The 27,737-nt window shown below is 39.5% G+C and overlaps 2 protein-coding genes across 2 annotated transcripts; both read right to left on the reverse strand.

Moving 5' to 3' along the window:
- Nucleotides 1–10,467: 10,467 nt before the first annotated feature.
- Nucleotides 10,468–15,652, reverse strand: LOC131469460 (annexin A2-like). Its single transcript, XM_058644405.1, has 13 exons — nucleotides 15,529–15,652; nucleotides 14,865–14,920; nucleotides 14,671–14,764; nucleotides 13,891–13,985; nucleotides 13,675–13,788; nucleotides 13,413–13,503; nucleotides 12,319–12,398; nucleotides 12,153–12,212; nucleotides 11,851–11,944; nucleotides 11,651–11,746; nucleotides 11,422–11,480; nucleotides 10,823–10,945; nucleotides 10,468–10,730 (listed from the first exon to the last, which is right to left on the reverse strand). The coding sequence occupies exons 2-13, from the start codon at nucleotides 14,910–14,912 to the stop codon at nucleotides 10,671–10,673; spliced, it is 1,014 nt and encodes a 337-aa protein (XP_058500388.1). The 5' UTR covers nucleotides 14,913–14,920; nucleotides 15,529–15,652; the 3' UTR covers nucleotides 10,468–10,670.
- Nucleotides 15,653–15,788: 136 nt separating this feature from the next.
- On the reverse strand, nucleotides 15,789–24,803 carry ice2 (interactor of little elongator complex ELL subunit 2). Its single transcript, XM_058646409.1, has 15 exons — nucleotides 24,672–24,803; nucleotides 23,019–23,120; nucleotides 22,589–22,904; nucleotides 22,379–22,498; nucleotides 22,167–22,301; nucleotides 21,844–21,960; nucleotides 21,392–21,551; nucleotides 20,398–20,579; nucleotides 19,539–20,307; nucleotides 19,016–19,182; nucleotides 18,799–18,928; nucleotides 17,729–17,813; nucleotides 17,436–17,486; nucleotides 16,679–16,910; nucleotides 15,789–16,134 (listed from the first exon to the last, which is right to left on the reverse strand). The coding sequence occupies exons 1-15, from the start codon at nucleotides 24,683–24,685 to the stop codon at nucleotides 15,979–15,981; spliced, it is 2,736 nt and encodes a 911-aa protein (XP_058502392.1). The 5' UTR covers nucleotides 24,686–24,803; the 3' UTR covers nucleotides 15,789–15,978.
- Between the last annotated feature and the right edge of the window lie 2,934 nt (nucleotides 24,804–27,737).

Raw genomic sequence — 27,737 nt, forward strand, 5'->3', positions numbered from 1 at the left:
GCAAAATAGTCCAGGCGGACATTTTGAGGCTTCAGTGTTAAAGGGTTAAAAAAAAAGAAAAAAAAAAAGCTATTAACACATTTGGACTATAGATTTGATTCCTTCTTTCTTCAGGATTCCATTTGTTGCCTCATTTTTGTTTTGGCAAATGAGTGTTTTTGTTAATACTTGTGCCACATTTCTGCACATTTATATTTAAGATAGTACATCTGGTTTAGACTAAAACCAACAGTCTTTACAAGTGAATTTTGTATACCTTAGTGAATGTAACCAAGTTGGGTCCTGTAGACAGTGTACAGCTGAATATTAAGTTCGCGAGTGAGCGACTGAAGAAAGATGGTGCAGCCCTGGGGAGCCGTCTTTGTGGGAGAAATCACACTACCCTTGTAACTGTCTCAGAAGTCAATGCTATCACACTGTCAAACTCAGAACTTGCTTCCTGCATGTCTTTTATTCCCCCCCCCCCCCCCCCCATCTCTGCATTTGAAAATCATTCCCACAGCCTACAGCTATAAGTGCAGACTTTTAGTGCACGTCCGCTCTAGACGGGAAGTGTGGGGGACGGGACACATCCTGGGCCGCCTTTACCAGGGAAAGTGACAGTCTGGATAATTGGCACTAATCAAGTGACTGCTTGTATTGAGAGAATGTCGCTACATCTGCTCAGAGAGAGGCACAGGGATGACCCAGCAAGGTAGTGCCCAAGGCCTTGACGCTCTTACAACAGATTCTGTCAATCGGCAGAGTGTGTGTCAGTCATCATCCACCGGTGCAGTATGTCTTTGGTCAATATGCAAAAAAAAAAGAGAGAGAGAGTCAAAAGACGAAATGTCAGAAGAAGAAGAAAGAGACAAGGGGGTGGTGGAAGTGGAGAGAGTGAGAGAGACGTTTCCTATTTCACATGAAATCTAGGATGTTATGGAGAGCACGCTACATTATTCTTTTTTAAAAAATGTTCTCGCAGCTATTGCTTTGAATTACAGAGGACTTTTTGTCAAGTGTGAGGAGGAGATCAATCAAAAATTCATCTGAAGAAGTTCTGCACAGGGCGAGGCGAATGTACCGCTGGTGGAACCAACATTTGCGAAAGTTCTTTCTCCTTAAGCAATTATTAGCGGTGATAGTTTGACATGTACAAGAGTTGTCAACAACTGACTTTAAACAAAGTACAAAGCAGAAGTAAACAGTGCCTTAGGCAAAATTAACTTGGGGGACTAGCCACCTCATGAATTATAAATGGCCATCTATTACTGCAGTGAGTGGTACTACCAGGAGGCTTCATTCACTGGAATAGACTAACCTATTTTCAACACATCTGAAAGTCAAGTGACAGTGAGCCACTGAAGAATGCAGTTCGGGGGGGAAATGAGCCTGTTATTTAGTAAACGAGTTGTGTAATTTCTAAATTGTACCAAACTAACCATGGAATACCCTCAGGGATTTGTGTCATCTGCTATACATGTTTGCCTGCTAACTGCCATTCACTTGCAAATGAATTCCCTTCACAGAGCACATTTTAATCTGTCTAATTAGCAAAGTGGTCCGCGAAGAAAAGCCTATGTTTTATCTTTTTAATCCTCACCTCCCCGACGCTGCCTGGAAATAACTGGAATAATGTTAGATCAGATTATACGGAGTCATTGCAGGGAGGTTTATATATACATACATATATGTATATATAGATATATATAATTCCTCTTTACATATATCTTCAGTGTATTTCCTTTGTCTTAATTCTCACGGTGTAAATGGAGCTCACCTGCTGACCTGAGATAATAAATAAGTGGGACTTGGGAAGTTTCCCAAGTGAAGCTGTGCTGAAGCCACACTTTACCTGTGCCTTATGGGCTCTGTATAATAGAGAAAGGTGGTGAGATGTCTGCATTGGCATCTCTCTGGAAACACAGATGTAACCACGGAGACTCCCTGTCACACAAGGCGTGCACGCCAAAGGCTTCTTCAGCTTTGCAGACAAAAAAATGACACTAAAAATCAATTAACCATAACACTATTGGTAGAGGTACATGAGTCCCAAATGGAAGATTGTGAAGAAAAATCAATTCCCCCTTTGCCCATGTCATGAGTAAGAATTCTTATTTTTTCTCACTTCTAAATTTGTCAAATCTCGATCAATTTTATTTGGCACAGACACAGTAGTCTGTGTCAGTTTCCTGTCAGACAAATACTATGTGATAAAAACTGCAGCGGGCACACAGTCACTAAATCTGTGCAAGTGCAGGGTGGGAATAGTTTGCAACACCGACGACACACACACGCGGCTTCTGAAACCCTGCTGCATTTCCCTTTTCCCTCCAACTCCTCTTTGCAATTTGCGAGTCTTTGCACAGCGTGTGCTGCATCGCCTCATCTTCAAACGACCAGTAAATACAATCTTTCTTACACCAGTGAAATACACACAACGCTGAATACAGTAGGAAAAACAACACTGTGATCTGGCTCTACAAACACCGTGATTGGCAGGTGTGTGGCACAAAGTGGGATTCAAGCGCCGCTTCACACATTAATTGTAGCTGCCGTTTAAAGGATGTTAACCAATATATATTCAATGCTCTCTTTTTAGACTCAGTTCTGAGGAGTCACTCTTCAAGCATGGCAGCGTTATGTGAGCCGCACCGCCGTAGATTTAGGAGACTTGAAATACCTTTTTTTAGTCGGAGCGTCACTGCAGAATAACATCCCCCCGAGCTGTTTATTGGCAACAAAATAAACTAAAATAACTTCAGTTTGTTTTGAATTGAAAGTCTCCGTAAATGAAAATAAACAGCGCTGCAGCTATGTGCTGCTGAATATGCTTCCCCCATATAAATGAGCACATATTTACTTTGTATACTTACTGGTACGTCAGTATTTATTCTATTCTTATTTGATTTTATAGTTTTGAAGGGGCCCAGAATTATTTATCACCGTGGACACGCCGAGGACACCGTGCTTTGTTGTTTCTGATTAAGGGCCTCGCTTACAAGTCTATGCTAATGTGGAGAACACAGGGTTTGGTGAAGAACTTTTCAGATGAAAGTCGCTGTGCTCCGATAAAAGGACAGTGAACGCATCACTGAATAACATTAGCAGTAGGTGTAGTTACTTTTACTGACTCATAATTGTCCAAAATGCCTGGGAGATACACAGATCCTCGCGCCTTGTTTTGCATAATACACAGCTTGGCATGGGAGCAGGGAGGGGCAGGTGCGAGTGATCTTCCCAGTGTCTCCAAGTCATTTTGTTTATCATTCAAATGAAAACCATATTCCATTATCCATGAGGGAGTGGGAGTAATGTGTTAATGTCCCTTACTCATCGTTTGGTGAGAGTTGACAGCACAGTGCACGTCCGCGCCAACAGATGAGAGACAAAAGCCAGATGGAGGGTGGCAAAAAAAAAAAAAAAACAGGTAATTACCTCATACCTACACTTTTACAAAAGGCGACTCCCCTCAGCCTTCATATTTCTGTGTATTATAATTAGGCCGACCAGGCCACTGTCTGGGGATGCGTTTGAGGACACAGAGACTTGAGGACTTTGATGAAATCTGAGGTGTCAAGCTGACATAAAGGGACTACAGCATCCGGGCCCAATCACTCAGGCTTGTGCTCATGCCGCATGCAGAAAAGAGCCTCCTTGTAGGCATCCTGTGCCTTTATGAAGCTCCATGTGATTGATTATTTAGTGGCAAACTCCACAACTAAAATCAGTGTGAAGCCAGCAAATAAAGTCAAATAATAAGGGAGTGGAGGTCTGAGGGAGGGAAAGATCGCATGATGTTTTTGAAACGAGTCAGAGTAGCCAAAGGCGAGAAGATCTTCATGCTTTCACATTCCCCCTATTTAATATTTCTTGCCCCTTTTTAATGATGCGCTTCCTATCCTTGAGTAAAGTTCTTCATAGCGAGCCTTTTTTTTTTTTTGGCAGGCAGGATTCTTTTTCTTTTTTTCTCTCTTTGAAATAAAACGTAAGTATATATTTAGTCTCCTATAGTTAAGAGGCTTACAGGCCAAGGCTGAAATTCAAATGTATGCTTTTATGAATACGCATATTGACGGCTGTCTACAATATAATAATTAACAACGCGTCAGTTAACCCGAACGATTTGCTGGGGGAACTGAAGCCGCTGTATGTACATTAAGAAAAAAAATAAAAACAAAATCTCACATTACAAGATAATAAACTAATTCTACACAATTCTACAAAAAGAAAGTGGTTATGCATTAAATAATGCATATATAGGTATTTTTTGTACAAAGTATAATCAAATATTAATGTGTCGTATTCCAGGACCTTCCTACTGAGAAAAAACAAAGAATTCCAAAGCAGCAGGCGGTTGTCATGTGACACCTATAAGTGTTTGAGGCCAAGATATCAAAGCCTCTTCCTTTTGATTTAACCATTCTCACAGAGGTCCTCTCTCTGCACACAGATATAATGAAGGGCTCTCATCACACTCCGGCCGCCTTCATTACCAGCCACAGATTCTCAGACCCCGAGGCCGGCTGAATACACCTGCATCTGTTTTTCCTCTTGACTAACAAACACCACTTGAAAAAGGACACGCGGCACACACGTTCCGTTCTGTGTCAGAGTAAGTTGAGGTAACCTCATTGGGATGCGTGTTATTCACAGAAAAATAATGTACAAACAAGCCACACGCGTATTTCTGTGTAATAACATGTTTACCAGCGTAGTTAGTGCCTGCTTGGCAATGCAGCGTCAACACTACGAGTTCAACACTAGTTGAACCTATTGTTCTGTGCCACCACAAAACATAAGCAACTTTTTCCAACGTAAAAATAAGAAAAAGAAAAAGGAAATATGTATAGAGTCCTCCCACTCTACCTCGCTTGTATCTTAAGGCCACTGAAAAGTGCTGGTTCAGTCTCCCTCTGTCTCTGGGCATAGCTTTGATCAGTCCCTCCGCAAGACTTATCCTGGAGGGAGCGCTGTACTCCTGTTCTCCATGGCTAATCATACTTCCTGTCTTTGTTATGAGCTTGAGACAAGCGTCAGATAGAAACACAGGAACAGATTTGCCCTGAGAACCTGCTGGAGAATAAAGCCTCTGGTTGTGCTGTGGCTCATCTTCTCCAGCGGATTTCCTCATGAATATTTCCACTGTTTAGGAGTGGTGGATTGCAACTCGCTTTATGAAAAGATGCTTTTGAGCGAGGAAAGAAAGAAAAAAAAAAAAAGAAATGGTTTCTGGAGCTCAAGATGCCAGGGTAAATGTACTGCACGTCTCCTGACTGTTTTTGTATTATGTATTTTTAGTTGTACCAAGGTGGCTGATGACAGGAGGCAAAAGGCCAGAGGTTAGATCCTGCTCGCACTCTTCTCTCAAGATGGAAGTAGTGAAACAGTTAACAGAAACTATTTCATATGCACAGCATATTCTTTGGACTCAGGCAACATTGCTCAGCCTGTCACCGGTGGCACTTTTCACCAAGAAATGTGCTTTGTGTAATTCAAGCAAGTACAGAAAAGACCATTTTTGCCAAGAGCCAATCAAAAGAAAAAGACAAAATGTCTCTCTCCCTCTCTCTTTTTTTTGGAAAGCTGAAGGTTACAAAATCCATCTTGTGTTCTATTTTTGAACTGATTTCCATATCCATGGCCACCTGAGGGCCAACTTCTTCACAGGGAGAGGAACCAATGGTGACAGGGACTAAAACCCGAGCACAAACCATTTCCTCTGCCCACACCACATTTTCAGTGGCACCACCAAGACTCTAACATGTAAAGAGAACTGAATTGGCATAAAAAAAAAAAAAGAAACTTAATTTCAGTACTTTCTTCTTTTTATTTTTTTTGTTCTGCTTCAAAACCTGCAACACTGCTTCGCCCCAGGGTTAATTAACATGAACCAAACAGTGAACGATCAGAGAGAATAGAAAATCTCCAAAGGTTAAGTGTCACATGGGAAACGTGTTGTCAGAAGAGGAGAGGAGGAAGGCTGCGTTTCCCCCCACATGTTCAAAACCAAATGAGAGATGCAGAGGGAAGACATTTGTAGACACCTTTTCAAAACTTTGCATTTCTCCTGTCAGGGATCCATCGTCTGGGCTCAAACAATATCTGTAATTCCATGACATGTTGATGAACAAAAGAACTCAGTCTTCTCGAACTTGCACATCTCTCGGTCTTTCTATAATTATATTTCACTTTAGAGAAGTACACACAGCACAGCTCCACAAAGAGATGAACAAAAGACTGCAGAGGAAAAACACATCCATCCCAAAGTTAATCACTGCTTTTAAAGAGCTACTCATTGAAATTGCGTCTCCTCTTGGTTTATCCCCGGAGGGAAAAAAAGAAAATGACTTCATGATCCACGGATATCCTGGACGGCATGTCTTGCAGGTGAAATAGTATGATTTCTCTCTGTAATAATTAACATGGGCTCCTCTTCTCTCCCTGTGGCTTGTCGCTGACATTTGGTTCATGCTTGAGTGCCTGCCTAGCTGATTTCAATCTCTCTCACATGAAGGTGAGGCTCTCTCCGTGTCTCTATGTGTGTGTGTGTGTGGGGGGGGGTCCAGTGGCCAGTTTGACAAGGATATGGTGATGGGCTTGCCTTAGACGGGATTAGGCATCGTGACAATATGGATTAGAAACCCACTCAGTCAATCTCAAACCAACAGGTTAGAGGCTTAAAAGCAAACAGGGAAACGCGGACACAGACTTGTGGCTCTGTTTGCAGAGCAGCATTATTAATAATGTCATTCCTCACTTCGCGTCTGAACACACATTTTGACAATTCCCAAATTTATCACACAGATCCCCGTGCATTGTGTGTGCGGTGACACACACGCAGTGATTTACGCCACGCTCCGTGGACGGAAACACCTTCCGAATGGTCACCTCATCCGCTGCTGCGACGAGCCTTATTTTACATTATTACATTATGTATGCAGGCTTGAGTATGGATAATGGATGCATCTAAAGCAAAGCAGTTTAATTACCCACCATCATTCTGTCTCACCTAGAATGCGGAGCACACATCTTATTAGCCGCGGTGTAAATAAACATTAATATGCCACCCTGATAAAGACTGTCCTCCCCCTTACAGTCCTTGGTATATTATCATCACTACTGCAAAGTACACACACCCAAACTGATCCAGTGGCATGTGCAAACAACAGAGGAGCTCGCGAAGCCAGGGCCAGACCATTACAACCACTTCACAGAAAATTATCATTAGTGCATCTGGCTGGAGGCCACAAAGCCCCATCGAAAGATTAAACTGTACACACACAGTATGCATATATGCATTCTGTGTGATATAAAGCACAAACCCCTGTGTCCTGTGTCAGACATTTGATCAAAATAAGTGCATCACAACAATCTTCAGAAAATTGCCCCCCATGCGTAAGATGAGATTGGTCGACTTGGGCTCAAGTGAAGAAGGGGAAACAGTGGATATACATCAGTAGTGAAGGGTCTTCTCATCCCTTCAGCACATGGAAATAAAGAGGAAGCTTTGAGCAAAGAGAGAACTCAGCATCCCGTCCAGCCCTGAGCGTCAAATACTGCTGATCTGAAAAAACGACATAAAAATGTACTCCTATCTTCGGGCCAAAATGCATTGTGACGAGGATCAGACCGAAACTGATTCACGTGCAATTAATAACGGCACCTTATGAGTTAATGTTACTTGAAATCACCCACAGTTTGCTTCACGTACTATAACCTTGTTGAAATTCTCTTTGGATTCTCAAGATGACAGAAGCTGAAGTCTTCACAGACACAAATTGTGTTGCATGTCCACAAAGCTCTTTTATACACTTCTCGACATGTCTCGTCTGCAGACGGACTGAGTGCAGCCAGAAACCAAGAGGAGACAGGCCTTTTCTGCTCTCTTATGTTGGTTCAATCACTGTACAAAGGAGGCAGCGTGATGGCATGACGCATGCACATCGCTCATCTGCCCGCATTGTCTCTATTTGAGCCTCATAAACGGAAGCGGGCCTGACAAAGCCAGAGGCGGAGGATCCAGCTCTGCGGTCTGAGCAGGAAAACATCAGCGGAGCACCATCCTTTAGAAGAAGATGTCCTTCATTGTGGTGCCAACTTTCCCTGGGGCAGCAGCATGAGACACAGCCTCTTATTTACCATATACAGGATTTCTGCGTGCCCTTAATGAGCAAGGATTTGCAGCATCACAGAGACAAAAGGCCATGCTTTCACAGAAGAAGCTGGTGGTTTTGCTGAATTAAATAATGATAATTAAGAAAATATTAATCAAACTCTCCCGGCTTTGTAGATCTGTTGAGGGAGCAGGTCTTCTAGCTGAGCCTGTAGGAGTTCTCATTTAAAGCGTGCCTGCGACCTATAGAGCTGCAGGCAAACACACACACACTCACACACACACAAACACACATATGCGTACACAGATGCCCACAATTAAAAGCAGACCTTGGTGGCCTACTACTCTATAATTAAACACCCTTTGGTGCTGTGCAAAAAAGAGAAAAAAAAAAAAGAAAACTGAGCCAGGTTCAGATGTGTCAAGGAGAGAGAGATTAGAGGAAACGTTGGGAAGCTATTGGTTCTCTAAGTTGCGACTTCTGTTCAGTGCAATGAATAAATAAAAAGCACAAACTAATACCTTCCCAGTGTGCGGTTGCCATGTCTGGCGGGTCAGCAGCAGCAGCAGCAGCAGCAGCAGCAGCAGCTATACAGCTGTATTGTGAAACTTTAATGCTACTGGAAGCCTGCAGCGCTGCCTGGGCTTTGTCTCTGAGGTAGTGGGGGGGCGTCTTTCCACATGTTCGATCTAACTGGGACAAGTACTTGGGAAAAAAAGGGATGGGATTTTGTCTGACCTTTAAAAGTACCAGGGTACAACTCAATGCTGGGAATGTGGCAACTTGTTCATTATATATATATATATATATATATATATATATGTTTATATATATATACACATATATATATATATATATATATATATATATATATATATATATATATATATATACATACATACAATTTTCCAAAAAGGATGTCATCAAAACTCTTCTTATATTCAAACATTATTGGGTGATTATGTGGTATTATACTTCACCTTTTGGGCTTTTGAGTGATTGTCATTTGGCTCTAGTTGTTATGGTAATACGGGGTATTCCATCTCCTTCCCAGCATGCACAGTGTTTGACATTCATGGGGTTAAAGTCCTCTGAATGATGAAGTGCCAGCGTTTGGGACAGTAAATTGCATCGTTTCAATTGAGAAGAGAGTTCCCCTTGGGTTTGCTGGCGGTCCCTGTGGGCTGGCCTTGAACAGAACAGCATGTTGTACATCCATATAAAAAGGGAAAAATATGGCGCTACTTTCCTCTTTATGATGCAGAGATTAATCTGTCACCACACGCGTGCATAAATCCCACTTCCTGCTTTGGAAAATACTGTTTTGCCTTACTTTGCTCTATATTTTATTTTTATTGCCAATAAACATAAACCATCACAAAGGGCTAATGTTCTCATCAATATTATTACAAAATGATCATAAATCCAACGCCTTGTTAAGATCTGATGCCATTTTTCTCCTCTTAGTTACTCAACCAGTGAAAATATTAGACAGAAGCATTATTTTATCAGACACTTTCTCTCCCAATAACAGATGATCTTTCATCCTATTTGAATTATAGTGCAATATTATTAAGATTATTATGTCCATGCTTTCCTTCACATCCTCTTCGCTGTGTTCGGCACTGCTGATCCTGCCTTTTGGGTAAAACATTTTTTTTTCCCCCTTATACTTCAGTAGTAATGCCTTGACAACACTGTGGTGGTTATTTCATCCTGAGAGACCACAAACTAAACAGCTGAAATACACAGTATAGATGCTTGTTTAGTGCTTATGCAAATCATCTTTGCCAGAGGTAAAATTAACATTTTTAATTAAAATATTAGCACCAAACAAACACAGAAAAACACACTAATGATTAAATCATCGAGATGGAGCCGAATAGTGAAAAATGAGGATTTCATATTATTATTTGTATGAGATAAATTCTGTGTGGATCAGATCATGTTATTGTTTTTTTTTTTTTATTAACCCCCCCATAAATCTTAAGTTTTAAATCCCATTTAACGTTTTTAAATCCCATTGAAAAGGGAATATTTAAATGTCACAAAATAACATTTGTCTAGACAAATAAAATATATGTTGTGTATACATTTTAAAAAATATATTTTTACACACAATTCATACAACCAACTTAACAAGGAAACAATTTAATTCTTATATTAAAAAATTAAAATAAAATAAGATGAAATACTTAACTATATTTCACATTTTAAGTTAAAAAGCTATTTCTCAGCAGGTCTTACCTACCTTACCTTACCTAGGTCCTAACACACAGGCTGGATTTTTGCAGCTGCTTTTAATGCTACTATAACGCCATCTAGTGGATATCTGTGGAAATATCAAGTAAGTGGGATACACGGGAAGTCATTAATAGTCCAGAGTACAACTTTATTGCCAGTTTGGTAAAACAAAAATGAATTGCAATACAGATTCTTCATATTATCACCTTCTATGTTGCAGTTAAATGTGTGTGCAGTAAAAGCAAAATGGGGTTTTGTCATAAAGCGAGATGATAATGGGCCCACATTTTCAGTCGTGGAAATTGAGACATTTTATGATATGATTCAGTTTCAGTGCTCAGGTCCACACAGACCGAGCAAAACCTTCTGGTAGTCTCCCTTGGTGTGCTCCTGCAGAGACAGAGCAGGTTAGGGGGCGTGCACAATGCAAAATACGTGTAAATCAGAAACAGGGCCAAGGTCTGGTTTTATAAATGACTTACCAAGATCGTCTTTTGCAGGGACTGTCCAACGATGGCCTTGTATTCAGAGCAGATCTTCTTCAGGTCCACCTCGCAGCGCGACACAATAATTCTGGTCACGACCTTCTCTTTGGCTCCTTTACTCTGAGCGGGATACAGCACTCATTAAAGTTACACATGTTCTATACTTAACTACAGCAGCTGATGCAACATTGCTGTAAGATAACTTCTGCCAACTCTGGTGTCTTTGCCTCTGAAGCAAAATTGCACTTTTACAAGTAGAGAGTGAGAGAGAGAGACATTTTCGATTTGCTCATAAAAACACTTGAATGAAAATACAAAATTTCAGTCATGAAATATTGCATTGAAGTTCTTACACTTGTGGAAGGGGAGGTGGGAAAGTTGGTGTATTGATGTGAATGAAAGCGATGTAAGCGCTTTTTTACCGAATAAAGTTATGAAGTTTAGAAATCATGTGGCGGAAACGGCAAATAAAGCAGGTGAGAGGAGGAATGTGTGAACATCAAATGTGCATTTTCTTTTAGGAATAAACGTGATAAATGTCAATGGAAACCTGAGTACAGCCGTAGCTTTCAGTGTAACTGTGTAAGTGTCACTACCTTCATGGCTTCACTCAGTCTGTTGGCAAAGAAGAGCTGTTTGTTTTCAAAGCACTCAACTGAAAGAGGAGAAAGAGTATAATTAAGCACAGCAATGTCATTGTTATTGTGTCACTGTTATATGACAGTGATTAATGGAATGAACGCTGAACTATAAGGATTTATTTCTGATATGTCAATTCTAAGTTACTTTTTACAAATTTGATTTAGTGATAAAAGATAACTGTACCTAGCACCGTGAAGGACTTCTGCAAGTCTCCTTTCACTTCCTTCTTTATACTCTCCGCCATGTCATAGGGGCTGAAGTTCTTGTACCTCTGAAACACTGAGGAGAAAAAGAACAATTATTAAAGTCACCAGTTCATTTTTCAAACCATTAAGAGGAAGCAAAAAAAAAAAATCAACACGTAAGAAAACAGGGTGTAGTACCTCTTTGCAGGTGTGGTACACTTCTCTCAGACATAATGGAGATCCAGGTCGCCACGTCTGTTCCTTTGACTCCTATGCCAGCCTCATAGAGTGCCTGAGAGGAGTCAGCAAAACACCAATTAAAACAGGTGGTGAGACAGTGGCGTTTTGACAATAGGAATTCATTAATATGAATTAACCCACACAGTGTGTGCAATGAGAATGAATGCTCACACAGAAAATCAAAAATAATAAATAAATGATTTCATGTTTGACTTCATGTTTGAATCAATGTGCGTATATTTCCAGACAAAGGGAATTACCCTGGCGTCTTGATCGATCTTTTCATAGTCGACAATAGCGGACGGTTCATCTCTCTTGGTCTGCACAGGAATGAGACATGATTCACAGTCAGTTTCACCATTATTGTTTCATATACAGTATTTAAAAAAAAAAAAAAAGATAAAGACAGACGCTGCCTGATCTCACCTGCACCAGAGCCAAGAGGAGCTTGGCAAAATTCCCCGAGGTGTCACCTGCGACGTCTTTATCCAGGTCCTTCTTAAACACTGTTGGAATTCAGAGGTTTCTCCATTTTAGATAATTGCTCGCTCTGCTTAACCACAGCAGTCACACGACTGCTGACACATTCCGGTTCAATGACATTCAAGACTTTTGATTAACAAAGTGCTAAGAGACGTTTATACAATTGTCTGATGGTGCGAGGAAATCAGACAGTACAACATTACAATGTACTTCTAACCCTGTGTGTAATAACACCACATTTTGTAATAAAAAGTTTGAACGCAATATGTATTAACATTTGTTATACAAGTTATTACATATTGCAGTGATTATTACAAAATGGATCTGGCACATTTATGTTTTAAAGAAAATAATAATATGATCCATTATGTACCAAAATATATGTGTACATCTGTAACCATTACTTTTTTTTAACACTTTGGCTAAAAAGCCAAGTTGGGTTTATACTTCACTTAACACACTAACTTAAAGGTAGTAACAAGATCCCCCTTTTGAGACTTTGAGACTTAAAATCAAAGAGCAAATTTTTAGTTTTTCTTTCATCCTTTGTGTTCTCATGTTGAGGTCTGTGAATTTAACTAAAAACAGAGTGACGTATAAAACCACTTTGGCTTTTTAAGCTTTAATTGAGCTTGTTTTTAAAAAAAAAACTATATATAGTGGGCACAGATTAGGACATATTTTGGTTGACTATTACATAGTGAACTGCATTATTATTATTATTATTATTATTATAGCGACATAAAACATGCTTATCAAATTGGTTCCATTGATACAGGTGAGCTGGGGACAGAGGACGCATCAAAAGGACATTAAAACAATTTACTTCTACATTATCCTCATAATTCTAAAACAACAAAGTCACAAAGTCGCTCATTGTATGCATTTGTGACTCTGTGGGACAAACATGCTGCATGTGTACTTTAATCATCACAGATAAATAAATTGATTTCTGTATTTTGTTCAGTAAATATCAGGCATTTAACGTGGACAACCATTTACAGATTAAATGAATGATCAGCATGTTTTGAACTTACAGTCCTTGTAGACTTTCTTGATCTCCACCAGCTCATCATTGCTGCGTGAGCACAAGATCTCAATCAGCGTTTCTTCGTCCGTTCCCAAGCCCTGAGGAGAAAGAAATCTTTGTTTCATTTCATATGTGACGATTTTACACACCCTAACTTCAGATCCATCTTAAAATAAATATGCTTATTTTAGCATTTCTCCAGTAGAGGGCAGTGCAAGTCTTTAAAGTAATCCACAGTAATCCAGTAAAACAGGTTCCACCTCCATTACCTTGATTGAGCCTCTGACTTCTGTGGCATCGTACTGGGCTGTGCTCCTCATCAGTCCCAGGATCACCGTTTCCAGAGAACCAGACAGTGCCGTCTTCAGGGCTGAGATCATGTCCTTACAACAACAACAAAAGTGGAAAAGTGAAGCCCGATTTCAATGAATGTGTCCCACTAAATCATCAGAGTTGCTTTACTGTTCCACCCAGGCCCACTGTACCTTCTTTGCCCTCCTTTCATAAGCAAAAGCAATTTCCCTCCTTTGGGAGTACGTCCTCTTTGTTAGGACATCAATAATGGTCTGCTCATCCACTCCTAATGTTGATAGAAAAACAAACACAAATTAAAACTGAGGAATGAAGGTATGAGTTAGGAGGAATATGATATTGTGTTATGACATTTGGTCTGATGCTTAAAAAATGACAATAAACAAAGCAAAAACTGGGGAAAAACACAGAGAAAACTGAAAGTGCATGTATTGTGTACTTGTAAATGATATGCTGTAAACTTTCAGCAGGAAGCTGTTTGTGATCTTGTTTCATATAATTCATAGGGCCAAAACAAATGAATACAGATAGAGATAGAGTTCGAACACATGGCACACAGTAGGTCAAATCTGTGTTTAAAGTGGCTGAAGCACCATCCAGTCCTCACTGAAGTGTGTTGGCATTACACTGGTTTCTTTTCTATAAGAGGAAGGACATAATAAGAATGTAAAATGGCCCGGAACTAAAACAGACATGCTCTAATCAATGCTCAACAGAAAATCACAGAAACCATTTGCTATGACAGCAAAAATGGAGGGCTGCTACTGGAGCGAGGGGCGGTCATACTGTTGTCGATGACTGCCAACACTGGCAGAGGCACAGATTTGGAAGTGCTCCCGGCATTGGTCAAGAGATTTTAAGCCAGGAAGCTGACTCACAAATACCAACTATTGGAGAGAAGCTGTAAAAGGGATTGTTTTTGAGGGAGAGACGGGCTCGGTGTTGTATCTTGCCTTTGGATTTGATAGCTGTCTCTATTCTAGCAGCATCTTTGTCAGGGTTAAAGTCCGCAGCAGGTACCACAGTTGGAAATTTGGGCTCTAGAGACTGAGGGAGACACACAACATTATTCAACACGCAACATGCAGAGCATCCAGGGTGAATTCATAACATACAACATGGAAAAAGGGGGAAAGTTTGGCATTACCCCAGGGTGGAGAGACAACTGTCCAAGAAACTCTGATACCAACGCCATTGTGACTTCTGGAAAAGGTGACAAAATTGTCAACACCTCTGTGTCATTATAATCACATTATACTTGTCTGTTTGCTTTGTATGATGACATAATCACTCGAGCCACTGAGGCTGCGTCCTCTGAACAGAGGCACAATTCCTCTAAGCATAATTATTTCATTTGGTTTTGGTTCAACCAAGCCACACAAATCTGTGAAACATCCATTTTGTTGAAAGTTATTTCCATGTTTCCACTGCTTTCAGAGTAGCTCACAGTAACACTGGAAGGTATTCACAAGTTACTCTTGTTCAGTCTGGTATCCATAACAGCAACTCCAGAGACACACCCTGGAAGAAGTGCTACCACATGCCTGTCTGATATAAAGACTGAGTACATTCACACACTGCAGGGCAGGTCTCCAGGGTTTGTTTACAAGAAGAAAAATAACACAAAAGCAGTAAAATGAGACAAAAAAGAAACATACTACACACAGTAACTGCAAAAACACAACAGAAACCTGATGAAATAATAGTTTTACTGAGGTTGGTAAATTCATGCAAACATCCCTAAAAAGGTATTCTCAATTACAAATACAGTCATTCCAGATTAAATGAAGTATAAATCGCACTGAACTTACCTAAGGTTTCAAGATGAAGTGACAAAAATGTGTCTGGGCGATGTATAAGAGGAATGGGTGTGGAGCTTTAACTTTCCAGACTTACAAAAAGCCTTCCTCTTTCACCGACCCTGACTCACGTTGCCTCCCCTCTCCACCCACTCATGACTCCACCCAGCTCCACTGTGAGCACAAGGAAGTTTTTCAAAGATTTGTTGAAGTTTTATCCTTATTTTACGTCCTTAATGTCACATTAGAGACAGTAATCACACGTCCACATGAACACTCTAATATACATTTTATTACAAAATATTTTGAAGGAAATATACAAAGCATCTCTGAACAAAACAAAAAAAAGTATAGAGTCTATTTTCTATTAAGTGCTTTGAGATTACAGATGTAGTTCCACAATGTCACAACATTTCCAAATATTAAGTCACCGTCACCGGTGTACACACATTCTGATTTGGTTTACACTGATTGACGGACCAGCTTTTTAATATAGTTGTTACGCTTTGCTGTACGTTTCGTTTGTTTTTTCTTCTTCTTCTTTCCCCCTGCATTCTTCTGGTAAGTCCACTGCCCAGCGCCGCGGTTGTTGGACTGGAATGACTCGTCTCTCTCCGCCTGGTTGATTAAATGAAGGCAAAAGTGCATCTTTTAATAACGGTGTGCTAAATTCAGGAAGAAAAGTACTCCAAAACATGCAACAATATTTCATCTGCTAATCTCACAAGCTAATGGAAAGTGTTGAAATCCATCTGCTGAAATCTTGTTCTATTGCCAGTTGTTTACTTATGCTGTTTTCACTGTGAGGAATTTTAGACAGGCATCCTACGAATGAGTCAGTGTCTTCATCTACAATTTACACAGCGCCGTTGCCGATAGTTATGCTCACTCTTGTTCCTCTTGTTGGTTTTGGACTTGTGCAGTTAAGCTATGCAGTGGTGTGCCGGTTCAGCCTGTCTGATAAGAAAATGGCCAAGTGCCAGGTCTTAGAGATTTCCTCTGTATACTTAAGAAAGGGTGTAAAGTTTCTAGACATGAACTGATAAACACCTTTTATCCACATGACATTTCTTGTCCAGCCCTGAACTTCGCTGATTATCATAATAACTTTTCATAATACTGTGTCAACACAGTGACGACACCAAAAAAACCAAGCACAGACCTTGGGGGGGAAGGTGCATGGAACGCGGCCGTGTGCTTTGTGAAAGGGTAGGAACACGGCTGGATCGAGAGGTACCCAAGGCACAAAGCCAGCGGCCGGAGGCTGAGGGACAGAGCTGTGGACCTGCTGAAGGTCGTATGCCCCCCGATTCACTTTCCCAGTAGCTGCTTTTAATAACGTCACAAACGGTTCCCCTGCTTTGTGTGTAACCAGGTAGCGTCCTTCATCCAACCTACAGAATCAAATGAAGTCACAGGAGACGTGTTAAAATCCAAACATACATATTCAAACACGTACCACTGAGTAATCACTGGGTTCCTGCAAATGACTGACATGTAGATGAACAGAGGCTGAAGACAGCAAAAGGTGACACATAGTTTGAGGGTTGTGTGAGTAATGGGTTGTGTAACCGTCCAACACAAACAAAAGGAGACAATAACGTCATTAATTTAGCCAGAGGCTGGCAGACATGACTGTACAGAAATTTCATCATCTTAAATGGAGCGTTGCAACAAAACGTGTCTTGACAATTCATCTGCAGATTAATATAAGAAAAGATAAAGACCAACCTAACCCGTCTCTGGTTTTGGACTGAACATTTCATCAAATAATCCATCAATATGTTTCTGGACAGTTTTTATACATTAAATAAATGATGTGCTTATGTTGCATTAAAATGATGGAATGATTTCATTGTAGAGTCAAACACTAAAAAGGGCTTAACAAAACTAAGATGATGTCGTCTTCAACTGCTTACCTCGTTAGCTTTTTCAGTAGGTGGTGCAGTATATTCAGTGAGTTGGATGGCCTGGGGATGGAAAACAACCAAGTCACTATCTGTCAACAGCGGTGAGGGAAATAGATTTCAACATTGATTCAGATAACGCTGACAAAGGCGACAATGATGATCATAGACACAGCTGATGAAAAGACATGGATTACTGATAAACGTTCTGAAATTTGAACCGTCAACTTTTAAGTTAGATAGCGATAAAGCCATGATGAGGTTAATCCTAATCATCTGCACGAATTTGTGCAAACGACACTTACTTGAACCCGCAGGAGATGTTCTGTTTCCAGTCAGCACGCAGATTCCTCACCATAACTACTTTTGATGAGAGTGCATTGATGTGAGCTACAGGCGGAGAGGATGAGAGACATACAGAGAAAAGAGCTAATGAGCGTGCACATCAGGAGCTTCACCTCCTCATCAGTCACTCCTAGTGCTTACAAAGTAATTAGTCTGATGATTTGCCAGCGTTGTTACAAGCTCGAGTGGGCTGAGAAATGCTCGTTGGTCGCGTCTGCTTTCTTCTCCCTCTTCAGCTTTGAATGCCTTCTCATTTCAACAATTTCCTTCAATTAGGACTATTTTAAAGCCTGTAAGCCTGCTCAGCTATAAATAAACAGTGGGTGAGCCTCATGATAAACCACATGAGTCAGCAGTCACTGACCAAAGGAGGAATTCTTCTTTCAGGAGTGACTTCCAACATTACATTCAGTCTATATTTGATGGGAGATTGAATGTTGGCTTTTCTTATAAAACATGTCGCTTTGTCTACACTTTCAGAAGATCTGATATTTTTCAACCTGTTACAAAAAAAAATCTTGTGACTCAAGAGTTGAAAAATTAAAGGGCAGCAGAATCTGCTAATGTGTGTCAAGGAGCTACAATTTAGACACTGAGTCAACAAGACAATGCATCCAGAAAGGTGAGAGGCGCCTTGCTCTTAATCTTGTGCAATGGGTAAACACAGCACATGAAAGGCAACAGCATCAATTAGGTGATTTTGTCATAACTAAAAACATCATTTAGCTGAGCCTGGTACACTACACTTTTTAGTCCTCACAATCCAATGTGGCTGTTGTTATGGCAACAAAGTAAACTTAAGCACTACACAGTGGCAAGAGGATGGTGAGTCATGTCAAGAATATTCCATTGGTTTGTGGGAGGATATTCCTTCTTGTGGGCCTCGAATGAACTCGGGGAGGGAAGGAAAAAGAAAACACATTCTTTTTAAAGAGCAATATTAATTGATATGCATTATACTAGTAAAGTGATCAAGAAACACTTTTGCCTCACTTTCATGCAAATTTTGACAGAATTAAAGAAGTTCTACCTATGTATGACACGGCGCTGGAGTGGAGCAAGTTCTCTGTCCACAGTTGGCAAGCCTCACTGCTGGTTAGACACTCAACACCATAACTTAACTGGTATTCAAGCTTGGGCAAGACATGCACTGGAACAATCTACTGAAGCAGAAAAAAAACAGAGGATTTTAAACAAATGGATAAAGTATGAAATTCTGGGGGATGTGTATAAACTAACACACATACCTGGTTTTGGCTGCCTACTTTCCTTGTGTGTGACAGTGAGACAGAGGTGCGCACCATGACCAGCAAATCTTGCAGACTGTAGAGCTTGTACAGCAGGTTGCCCTCCTCAGGAGCCTCGTAATCCTGTTCATCTTCTGCACCATCCTGCAGGTCTTGTGACAGTATTTCTGCATGGGAGCAATAGTGTACTGTGTTAATTAAACACACGGAGACAACAACACCAGCATAAAACTAGAGATTGCACTCCGCAAACCTCCATCAGGGGCACTTGGTTTAACACAATGTCAATACCCACACTCCCTTATCTCACAAGGTTAAGCATTGTTTCAAAGGAAATCCTAAACCTGGCACCAAGTTACTACCAACATCTAATCATTTCTTCCTTGGGTCCATAACCCGTATCCCCAGTATATTTAATCCAAATCCAACCATGACTTTTTCAATTATGCTACTCACAAACAGACAGAAAGAAAAACACTGCCAAAAACATTATCTCCTTGACAGAGGTAACACGTTTCCTTACTTTTATGCTCTATAGTGTTGTCAACCACTGGTGCAAATTTGTGGGAAGGAGTGCAAGTTTCTCCATCCTGATCCTGGTTTCTCTCCAGATATGAAGTAACACAGGGTTTAATTAAAGACGTTGGATGGGAGTAAACTGAGGGTCCCAAGCATCGAGTGGGTGAGCTGGTCTCCTGGGACAAGCTGGAGGATTTGCTTGCGCTGTTGGCAGAATTAAACATTTTTGTCTGCATGCGCAGGATCTCTCCTAGCTGGTCACCAGCCTTTGATTTTTTGGACTGCCTTGTAACTTTCTGAGGGGAAGACGAGTTTGCATTTACAGGGACAGCCTCTGAGACAGGTGGGACAGAAGAGCACGGTGGTTGTTGTGTAGGTGTGGCAGCTGGAGACAAAGAATCGTCAATGACCAGCTTCTCATCATCAGAACCCATGTCTGTATTACTAGAGTCCTGCCCCACCCGTTCAGTCTTTGGCACACTTGAATATGACTGAGGTGTCACCTTTGTCATGGGATCATCCATATCCATTAATGAGCTGTTCATCTCTCCAGGCAAATTGCTGCTGGTGTTTGCAAGATCTTCACTGGACGTTTTATTCTTACTTGGTGGGACACTTGCAGCCTTTTTATTTTGAACACATGCTTGTTGACCATTCTGTGCTTTGGGAGCCTTGTTGGATGTTGTCTCTCCAAATGTCTCTAGGTCAGTAAAGTCCACCTCAAAGTCAAGGCCATCGTTTTCAAAGGACGTTAGATTTCTTCGTGAGCTCTCCTGGTTTAGGGAACAGAAAACAGATTTATTGCTCTGAGGGTATAGAAACTCATTACATGTATTCCCACCTACACTTGAATGTAAACATACTGGAGAGAGTTGCAGCTCATTTGAAGGAAGCTCTGTCATTAAATGGAACACATTTTTACATCCTTTCTTCTTGATGGAGAGCTTCAAACTCTCCTCATGGTAGAAATGACTCCTCTCTCTCACGGTCATTTCAGTCTTCAGAAGTGGTGAGTCTATGTATACTGTCTTTTTCTGGCTACTGCCTGCAAATAAAAAAGGACTATGTGAAACAGTGCCACCAGGAGGCCATTCATTGTCAATACACACAGCAACTCCCAACATGGTGAGCAAACCAGATTTCAAATATTAGTAGCCAAATAGTCATTTATGACTATACAATTGGAAGAAAAACATGTTTCAGTTTGACAAGTTCCATTGTACACACTGTCTTTTATTTTTTGATATCAATGCTTCCATATGAATGTGTTTCCAAAAATGCAAGACATAGTGTGCTATCTATATGCTATTCAAATGTGAAAGTAAAGTATCTAGAATCTTACATCTATTGGTAAAGTTGCATGTTGCAGCTTAATATAGCTCACCTTACCCTTCCCCTCCAAACATGTAAGAGAAACTACAGTAGCTTTCAGTAATTGTTACAACTCAAAAGCCTCTGTAGAGAAGATCCAATCTTGATGTAAACAAAAGGGTTCAGAAAACAATGAATGTATGAAAACAATTAATACATTCAGGTGATTGCACATATTCAAAAGACCCACCATTATTATAATTTTATATTCCATTTCCGCCAAAGGGATATCATTTAATTAACCAAGATTCTACACACCGGACTTTTAAGTTAAAATAATTCGGATTTTAGTTTAGTTTAGAAATTGGACTGTTGTTCTCTATGAATTAAAAGTTGGATGTCATCAGCCAAGCAAAGAAGAGAGAGTAAAAGGAGAGGAGGATACAGGCATATTATGTTCTTGGGCATTTTTACCCACTGGAAGCTAGACCCTAATTAACTGATATCCACAATGACAGCCCGAGTGACTTAATGATGATACTGCACCTTTGCTTGGATTTAATTTGATCCAAACAGGCAGTTCCCACGGCTCCCTGAAGTCAGGACCACAGTTATCAAGTAGTTTGACCAGGGCATCACGAGTCATACACACATGAGGCTCATAGTGGGCACTCAGCTTTTCTGCATTGCCATCACTGCTTACCGTCTATAAAAAACAAACAAGGGAAAAAAACAACCATGGTATTTTTAAAAACTGAATACAGAATACAGCATCTAAATTTAACTGGACAGCACTGGGTCTAAGCTTAGCATCATTCAGAGACACAATTAGGACTGGTTTTGCTGAGCAAGACAAGAACACCCTCTGGTGTCTTTTGTGAAAAACTGCAAGAGCTAAAATGGAGTTACAATAGACCTGCGGTCATGAATCCCATTCTAGCAGTAAAACATCTTTGTAACTTTATTGGAGTAATTAAAAAAGTAAGACAATTGCTTACAGCGTGCATGTCCTTAGCTTTTTTTGCTGGAGGATTCTCTGATGAAACAGCCTGATAATCCGATGCAAGCTGTGCATCAGCAGGCACTATTTGGTGTTGTGTAAAATCCACATTGCCCTGGAGAAATAAAGAGTTCCAACATAAAAAAAAGGAGGAATCAATCAACACCAAAAGACTGATTTGGCAATATAATACTTTGAGTTGAAAGGCTGAATGGAAACATGGACAATGTCATTTGTGAAATCATATCTGCAAAGTTGTAATCCTATATGCCTGACTTTAAAACACATCTTGTGAAATAGATGTACTTCCAAATACATTACCATAATCAACAGCTGTTTTTCAAAGTTCAGCATCAGCCCTGGGTTGAATGTTCCCCCCGTCAAACTAGTCATCTCATGAATTTGATAGAGCTGAGGAATTGTCTTTATACACTCCAAACATGCCCTGAAAAAATCCTGAAAAACAAATTTGGGGTCTTAATTTTAAAAGTTGTGGACACATTACACTTGTTGTTGCGTCACTATGTTTGTACCTCTGAATACTGCATTGCTCCCGGTGATATGAAATTGTAGTCATCAACACATATTCTGGCCACATCTTGCAAGTACCTCATGAACTGCATCACTTCATTGTTTACTTGAGTCTTTAAAGTCTGAAATAAAAGGTTGTGCGATAGTGAGTAAAACAATGCAACAGGAACTGTCAAGTTCAAAAATTATTATTGACAACATAATGCTGGCACCTGCGGAGGATCCTTGGCTGTCTTACTCGTCAAAAAACCAAGGTACATATTCTGCTCTTTAATGGACAGGGTGGACGGACAAGGGTAGGGCAGTCTGGGTTCAGGAAAAGTAGCCTTGGGCTTCACGTTTGATTTTTTGGTACCCTTGGATGCTTCTTTTGCAGTATCCTCTGGTTCATCACTATCACAGCTGTCCAAACCTATGCTGACACAACTGTTGTCTTGTAGCTGTGCATCATCTTCAGAGGAATGAGAGACGGAGGTTTTTGCAGCATTAAAGCCACCGCCCTGTTTTATATTGGCATTCTCCACAGGGCTTAAGAGGAAAAACAGGGAGAGAAAAATTAAAATGCAGCATCTCTAATTTGCTTTTAAAACAACAATTAAGTTTATCTGGAATGATATTTAATGTACTAGTTTATCAAAATACCTTTGGAGAAAGGACCACAGTTCTGCAGTAGTCGGAGCAAGGGAAAATTTGTCATAGACGTCTCTGGTAAAGAAAGGAGCATCAGGGACAGGAGGATCTTCCCTTAAATTAAAACCAGTCAGTAAATTATATTAAAAGGGCCAGTGTTATGTGACATTCATTGCATAAAAAGTCTAAATTGTACTGGCATAGTTACTCAATGCAGCTGTGCAGCAGCAGAATTTTCTCTTTTATCAAAATGCATCAGAACTGAATATAGGGGCCACACAGTGGGCACTGGGCTAGCACTTTTGCCTCAAAGCAAGAGGGGTTTGCAGTTCATGCCTTTCTGTGTGGAGTTTGCATGTTCTGTGTGTGTGTGCGTGGGTTTTCTCTGTGTACTTCATTTCCTTCCACATGTCCAAAAACATGCAGAGGAAAACTTTAAACTGAGTGACTGAGAAAAAAATAATGAATATGAAAATGTGAAATTATTTCTCATAAAGCCATTTACTAATGAAAAAAGATCTCACTGTAAAATGCAAAAGGAAAAAGATTTGTTTGTTTGTTATTTGTTAAATCTATGATGACTCATTGAATTCCCAATGAGAAAAGACAAAATAACTTTGATTGAGTGTTTTGGGATATGACATCCTAAGTAGGAAGTGCATCTCAAAAAGGGTCACCTCTCAAACTCTTTTAGCTTCTACAATCACTAGGAGATTCATAATCTCACCTGCAAGTTATGGCATCACCCCATTTAACCAATTGTGCAATCTGATTATGATTATTACATTGGAAAATATCACTTAATTCCTGTTATTATAACTACTTCTTCTATTGCTTTATGTATACCACTTTATACTGGATGATCATCAAGCAAGCAACACATATGCAGGTTCCAAATTTAATGAATGCTATACTTATTGAAACTGATCAGTAAATACACCACACTATAACTAACAATATACTATCACCATAACCTATACTAATGTGCGTATAAATATATATGTATATTATTATATATATATATATACACACACACTGCTACAAAGGCAGTATATATTTACGCACACACACATACACATATATATAGATTGTTCCAACAATTTTTTTTAGGTTCTCGTCCTTGCATTTAGATTATTAATATTTGAATAATGTCATATGGTAATGAGTCATCACGTTGGAATTAGTACAAAGTGAATATAGAACTGAAGTTTTAATATTATATTGCAAATCAAATCGCAATTAGATTTCCCTAAATCCCCCAAATTAGCCCTCGGTGCATTCACTTGGTTATTACAGGATCAGGTCATATTTAATACTTGTGCTATGTTTATAAATAAATTCGTTGACATTAAAATAAACGCTACTGCTAAGTTGTTTCATTTATATGGTTTGGGTAAAAGTGATAACTAATGACTTGTCAGCTAAAAACAGTTAGAGTGATTTGTTTAATATTAGTTGCTCCAAACAGCAGGATAATGACGACCACTGTCCAGTTCAACGCACGTTGGTACGTAGTTAGCATTCAGACGACGGTTAGCTAAGAATGCTAACTAGCAAGTTAGCAAACAGCAGTCATCCCACATGATGACAACTTGTTTAAACCGTCCAAATTGTCACGAAACAAACACACCCTACACAAAATAAATTATTCTAGATATAACTTACCATTCTAGCTCCATAACTGTGACTGCCCGGTGGTAGGAACTTTACCCGCACGCGACACTGTAGAGTGAGTTAGCATTAGCCACCTGACGTATTGACAAGCGACATTCTTCTTCTGTAAAATGTTCGTCGACGTCAAAGGTTTGTGGACATCGCTGCCCCCTTCCGGACACCAACAGGTCTTGCCGTGCCCCAGTGTCTTCCCTTCCATTATAAGAGAGGCTAATATTATTACACAGTATTGATGTGTTTTTAAAAATAAATAAAACACAAACACAATCTTCACTCACATTTATTGGAAGCAAAATATACTTCATATGTGGTTCTGGTTGTTAATCTTGGTCTGGATTACGCTACATGTAGTTTTAAAAAAATGGCACCTGGTAAACAGCATAACCTATTTTTGAAATTACTGTATAGTTTTGCATTACAGTAGCCATACTCATTATATAATGCTGTAAGGAAATGGCATTCATAGCAAAAATGGAAATGGTATTATTTCCCTCAAGGGTAGTTGGACTGTGTGACAAATATACACCCTAAACAAAACAAACACAAACAACTTGCCACAAATGAGTTTGCCAGGTATACGTTTCTTTAATTGTGAAAATACTGAGAGTGGCCTAAGGTTTTGCTCATAATTATTTGACAGGGCAGAGATTGATTCTCTAAAATATTCTGTATATCACAACCACTACAATTTAATAATCATGTTGCTAAATAGTTTCTCATCTTAATGAGATCATGGCTATAACTAAATTTGTGCTATAGATAGTATGTAAGATATTATATATCTTGCATAAATAAAGAGATTACATTGAACTGATGTATGTTGTCACCGACTCCTTGGTGTACGGTCAAATTTGACATTGGGTGTGTGTTCACAGAATTTGAAGAATGATTATTTGTTGAGCTCTGGTTGTCCTTCAATCTGAAGAGTTAGGCCTAATTTAATTGTTGTGACACATCAAACATATTCAGATTATTAGCTTTGTTAAGAACAAAGAGTTGAGAGAGAGAGATAGAGAGAGTTAAACAGTCAGGAAATAAAAGCCCATTACAAGCGGTAAATTTTATTATGGGATAACAGCACATAAAGCACATCTAAAATCGATGTGTCCAATGCACTTTTAATAAAGGTAATATTAAAGGTACAGTTTCTAAGTACAATATAACAACATTCATATTAGAATGAAAAGTATTTAAAAGACAACATTAAATTTCTTATTTTTCTTTACAGCTGTATTTACAAAATGAATCAAAATACTTATTTTCATATTTAAGAATCAGACAAGAAGGAGCAAAACTACGTTTGTGAATAGACTACCTGCTAAAGAGAGTTCAAAAGAGCTGGATAAAAAGGTACATGATCATCTGTCCCCATTTTAACATCAGTAGCAAACGAGTGACTTAGAAATTTGTGACAACCACACACTAGTTTCCACTTTCCCATGATTTGTTCGACTGTTGCACGGAAAAAGAATTCTAATCAACCCTTGTTCCACCCACCCTTCATGTAAAGTAACCCCAACTGATTGAGCGCACACAAAACATGAAAAAAAAAAAAAAAAAATCAGATGTGGTGTAATACTCTTTTACAAACAGATACAAATTCTTGAAATACAATGCATTAGTAACTATTCTGTTCTCGTGACAAAATAAAGGTTGGTAAACAAAAAAAAATAAAAAATCTAATACAGAATGAAGAATGTGGATTGCCTAATTAATAATCAAACAATGTGCAGGTGAACTTTTCTGTAATATTTTTGCAAGCATTTATTTGACCATTCCAGATCAAAATGAAACAAATCTGCCCCCATTTATGTTTTTCAAACAAGGTGAGGGGTGACAAATCGATACATTTAAACTCTTTAATGTATCAACACAAAGAAAGCGTCCGAAAAGACAATTGAAGCATGTGAGAGTGAGAATTCATCTTAACGTACAAAATACATTGTCACTTCAGTACACGTTTGGAAAACCACAAAAAGAGACAATCAAAACCATGTATGCATCTTGTTACACCGAGAGGCACTCAGTGTGATACGTCGTGTATTATTGCAAGCATATTTTCTTTTTTAACTGATATTTGCTACAGAGTGCAGAGAAAGGGTCACCTTTGTCCCCAAATGGCAGTCCTGTCATTTACATTTGCAACACTTCATGTACTTCATGTGATGTAAAAGGTTTATGTCGCTAGTCTGAAGATAACCACTGGTTCAATATCGTCTAAAATGGGGAATAACAAAAGCAGACTGAGGCTGTTTAATGAAATCCAAGCACCACTTCCCTGCATTAGGTGAAGGACTATGCAGACACAAGAGAGGTAAATATTTTAGTATCTTAAAACCTGACAAACTATAGCCTCAGTGAGTGGTTTTTACAATCAGACAAAGGAAATAAAACACAATACTGCCGTTTCTTTTTGAATATTATCATTTTTCCACAAACCAGAGAAGCAACCTTAAATAGCTTGTTAATTAGCAGATACTAGCTTTGCTATAAGTCAGAAGGAAATAAGTGCCTTACCCCAGGATGAGCACACTGATACAGGTACTGGCTGGGTACTATTTTTTTTAACCACTATCGTTTTCATTATTCTTACCATTTATTGAGTCCTAATATCAATAATAATACATTAATATGTAAAGAAATGAACAAACTAATTGGGCAGCCAGGCTCAGGAATCAATACTTTGTTCACAAAATTAACTTACCTAGCACCACACATCAGGGCAACACAAAATAAAGGTCAGCACACCCTGTCTCTATCAAACTAATCCTATAGGAGGGAAGCAAACTAGAAACAGAGTTATCATACAATATGGTGTAATTGATAAAACAGATAAATATTTTCATTGGGTAGGCCTTAGTAGCAGTATTTTCCTCTTACCTATACAGACAGAAGTAACAATGCTACCTTTATACACGTGGTCAATAATAAACATTAAATAGGACGAAGAAACAGTTGAGAATGAGGCAGAGAGAAAGAGGGAGAAAATAAGATATACAGCATACAGGCCATGTCAAGTTCTAAGTTCTCCACCTGGGAACAGAACTGGTCAAATAT

The sequence above is a fragment of the Solea solea genome, chromosome 12, assembly GCF_958295425.1.
Source record: "Solea solea chromosome 12, fSolSol10.1, whole genome shotgun sequence".
NCBI classification, from domain to species: Eukaryota; Metazoa; Chordata; class Actinopteri; order Pleuronectiformes; family Soleidae; genus Solea; species Solea solea.

What these genes read in the sequence shown, in the direction of transcription:
- LOC131469460 (XM_058644405.1), bottom strand. Translation starts at nt 14,912, where the DNA reads ATGGCGTTGGTATCAGAGTTTCTTGGACAGTTGTCTCTCCACCCTGGG. An exon ending in GACAGCTATCAAATCCAAAG is followed by an intron (nt 13,986 to 14,670) that starts GCAAGATACAAC and finishes TATCAACATTAG; the next exon opens with GAGTGGATGAGCAGACCATT. An exon ending in AAGTCAGAGGCTCAATCAAG is followed by an intron (nt 13,504 to 13,674) that starts GTAATGGAGGTG and finishes CTTTCTCCTCAG; the next exon opens with GGCTTGGGAACGGACGAAGA.
- ice2 (XM_058646409.1), bottom strand. An exon ending in CAGCGCCGTGTCATACATAG is followed by an intron (nt 17,814 to 18,798) that starts GTAGAACTTCTT and finishes CTCCGCCTGTAG; the next exon opens with CTCACATCAATGCACTCTCA. An exon ending in AACATCTCCTGCGGGTTCAA is followed by an intron (nt 17,487 to 17,728) that starts GTAAGTGTCGTT and finishes TTCCATCCCCAG; the next exon opens with GCCATCCAACTCACTGAATA.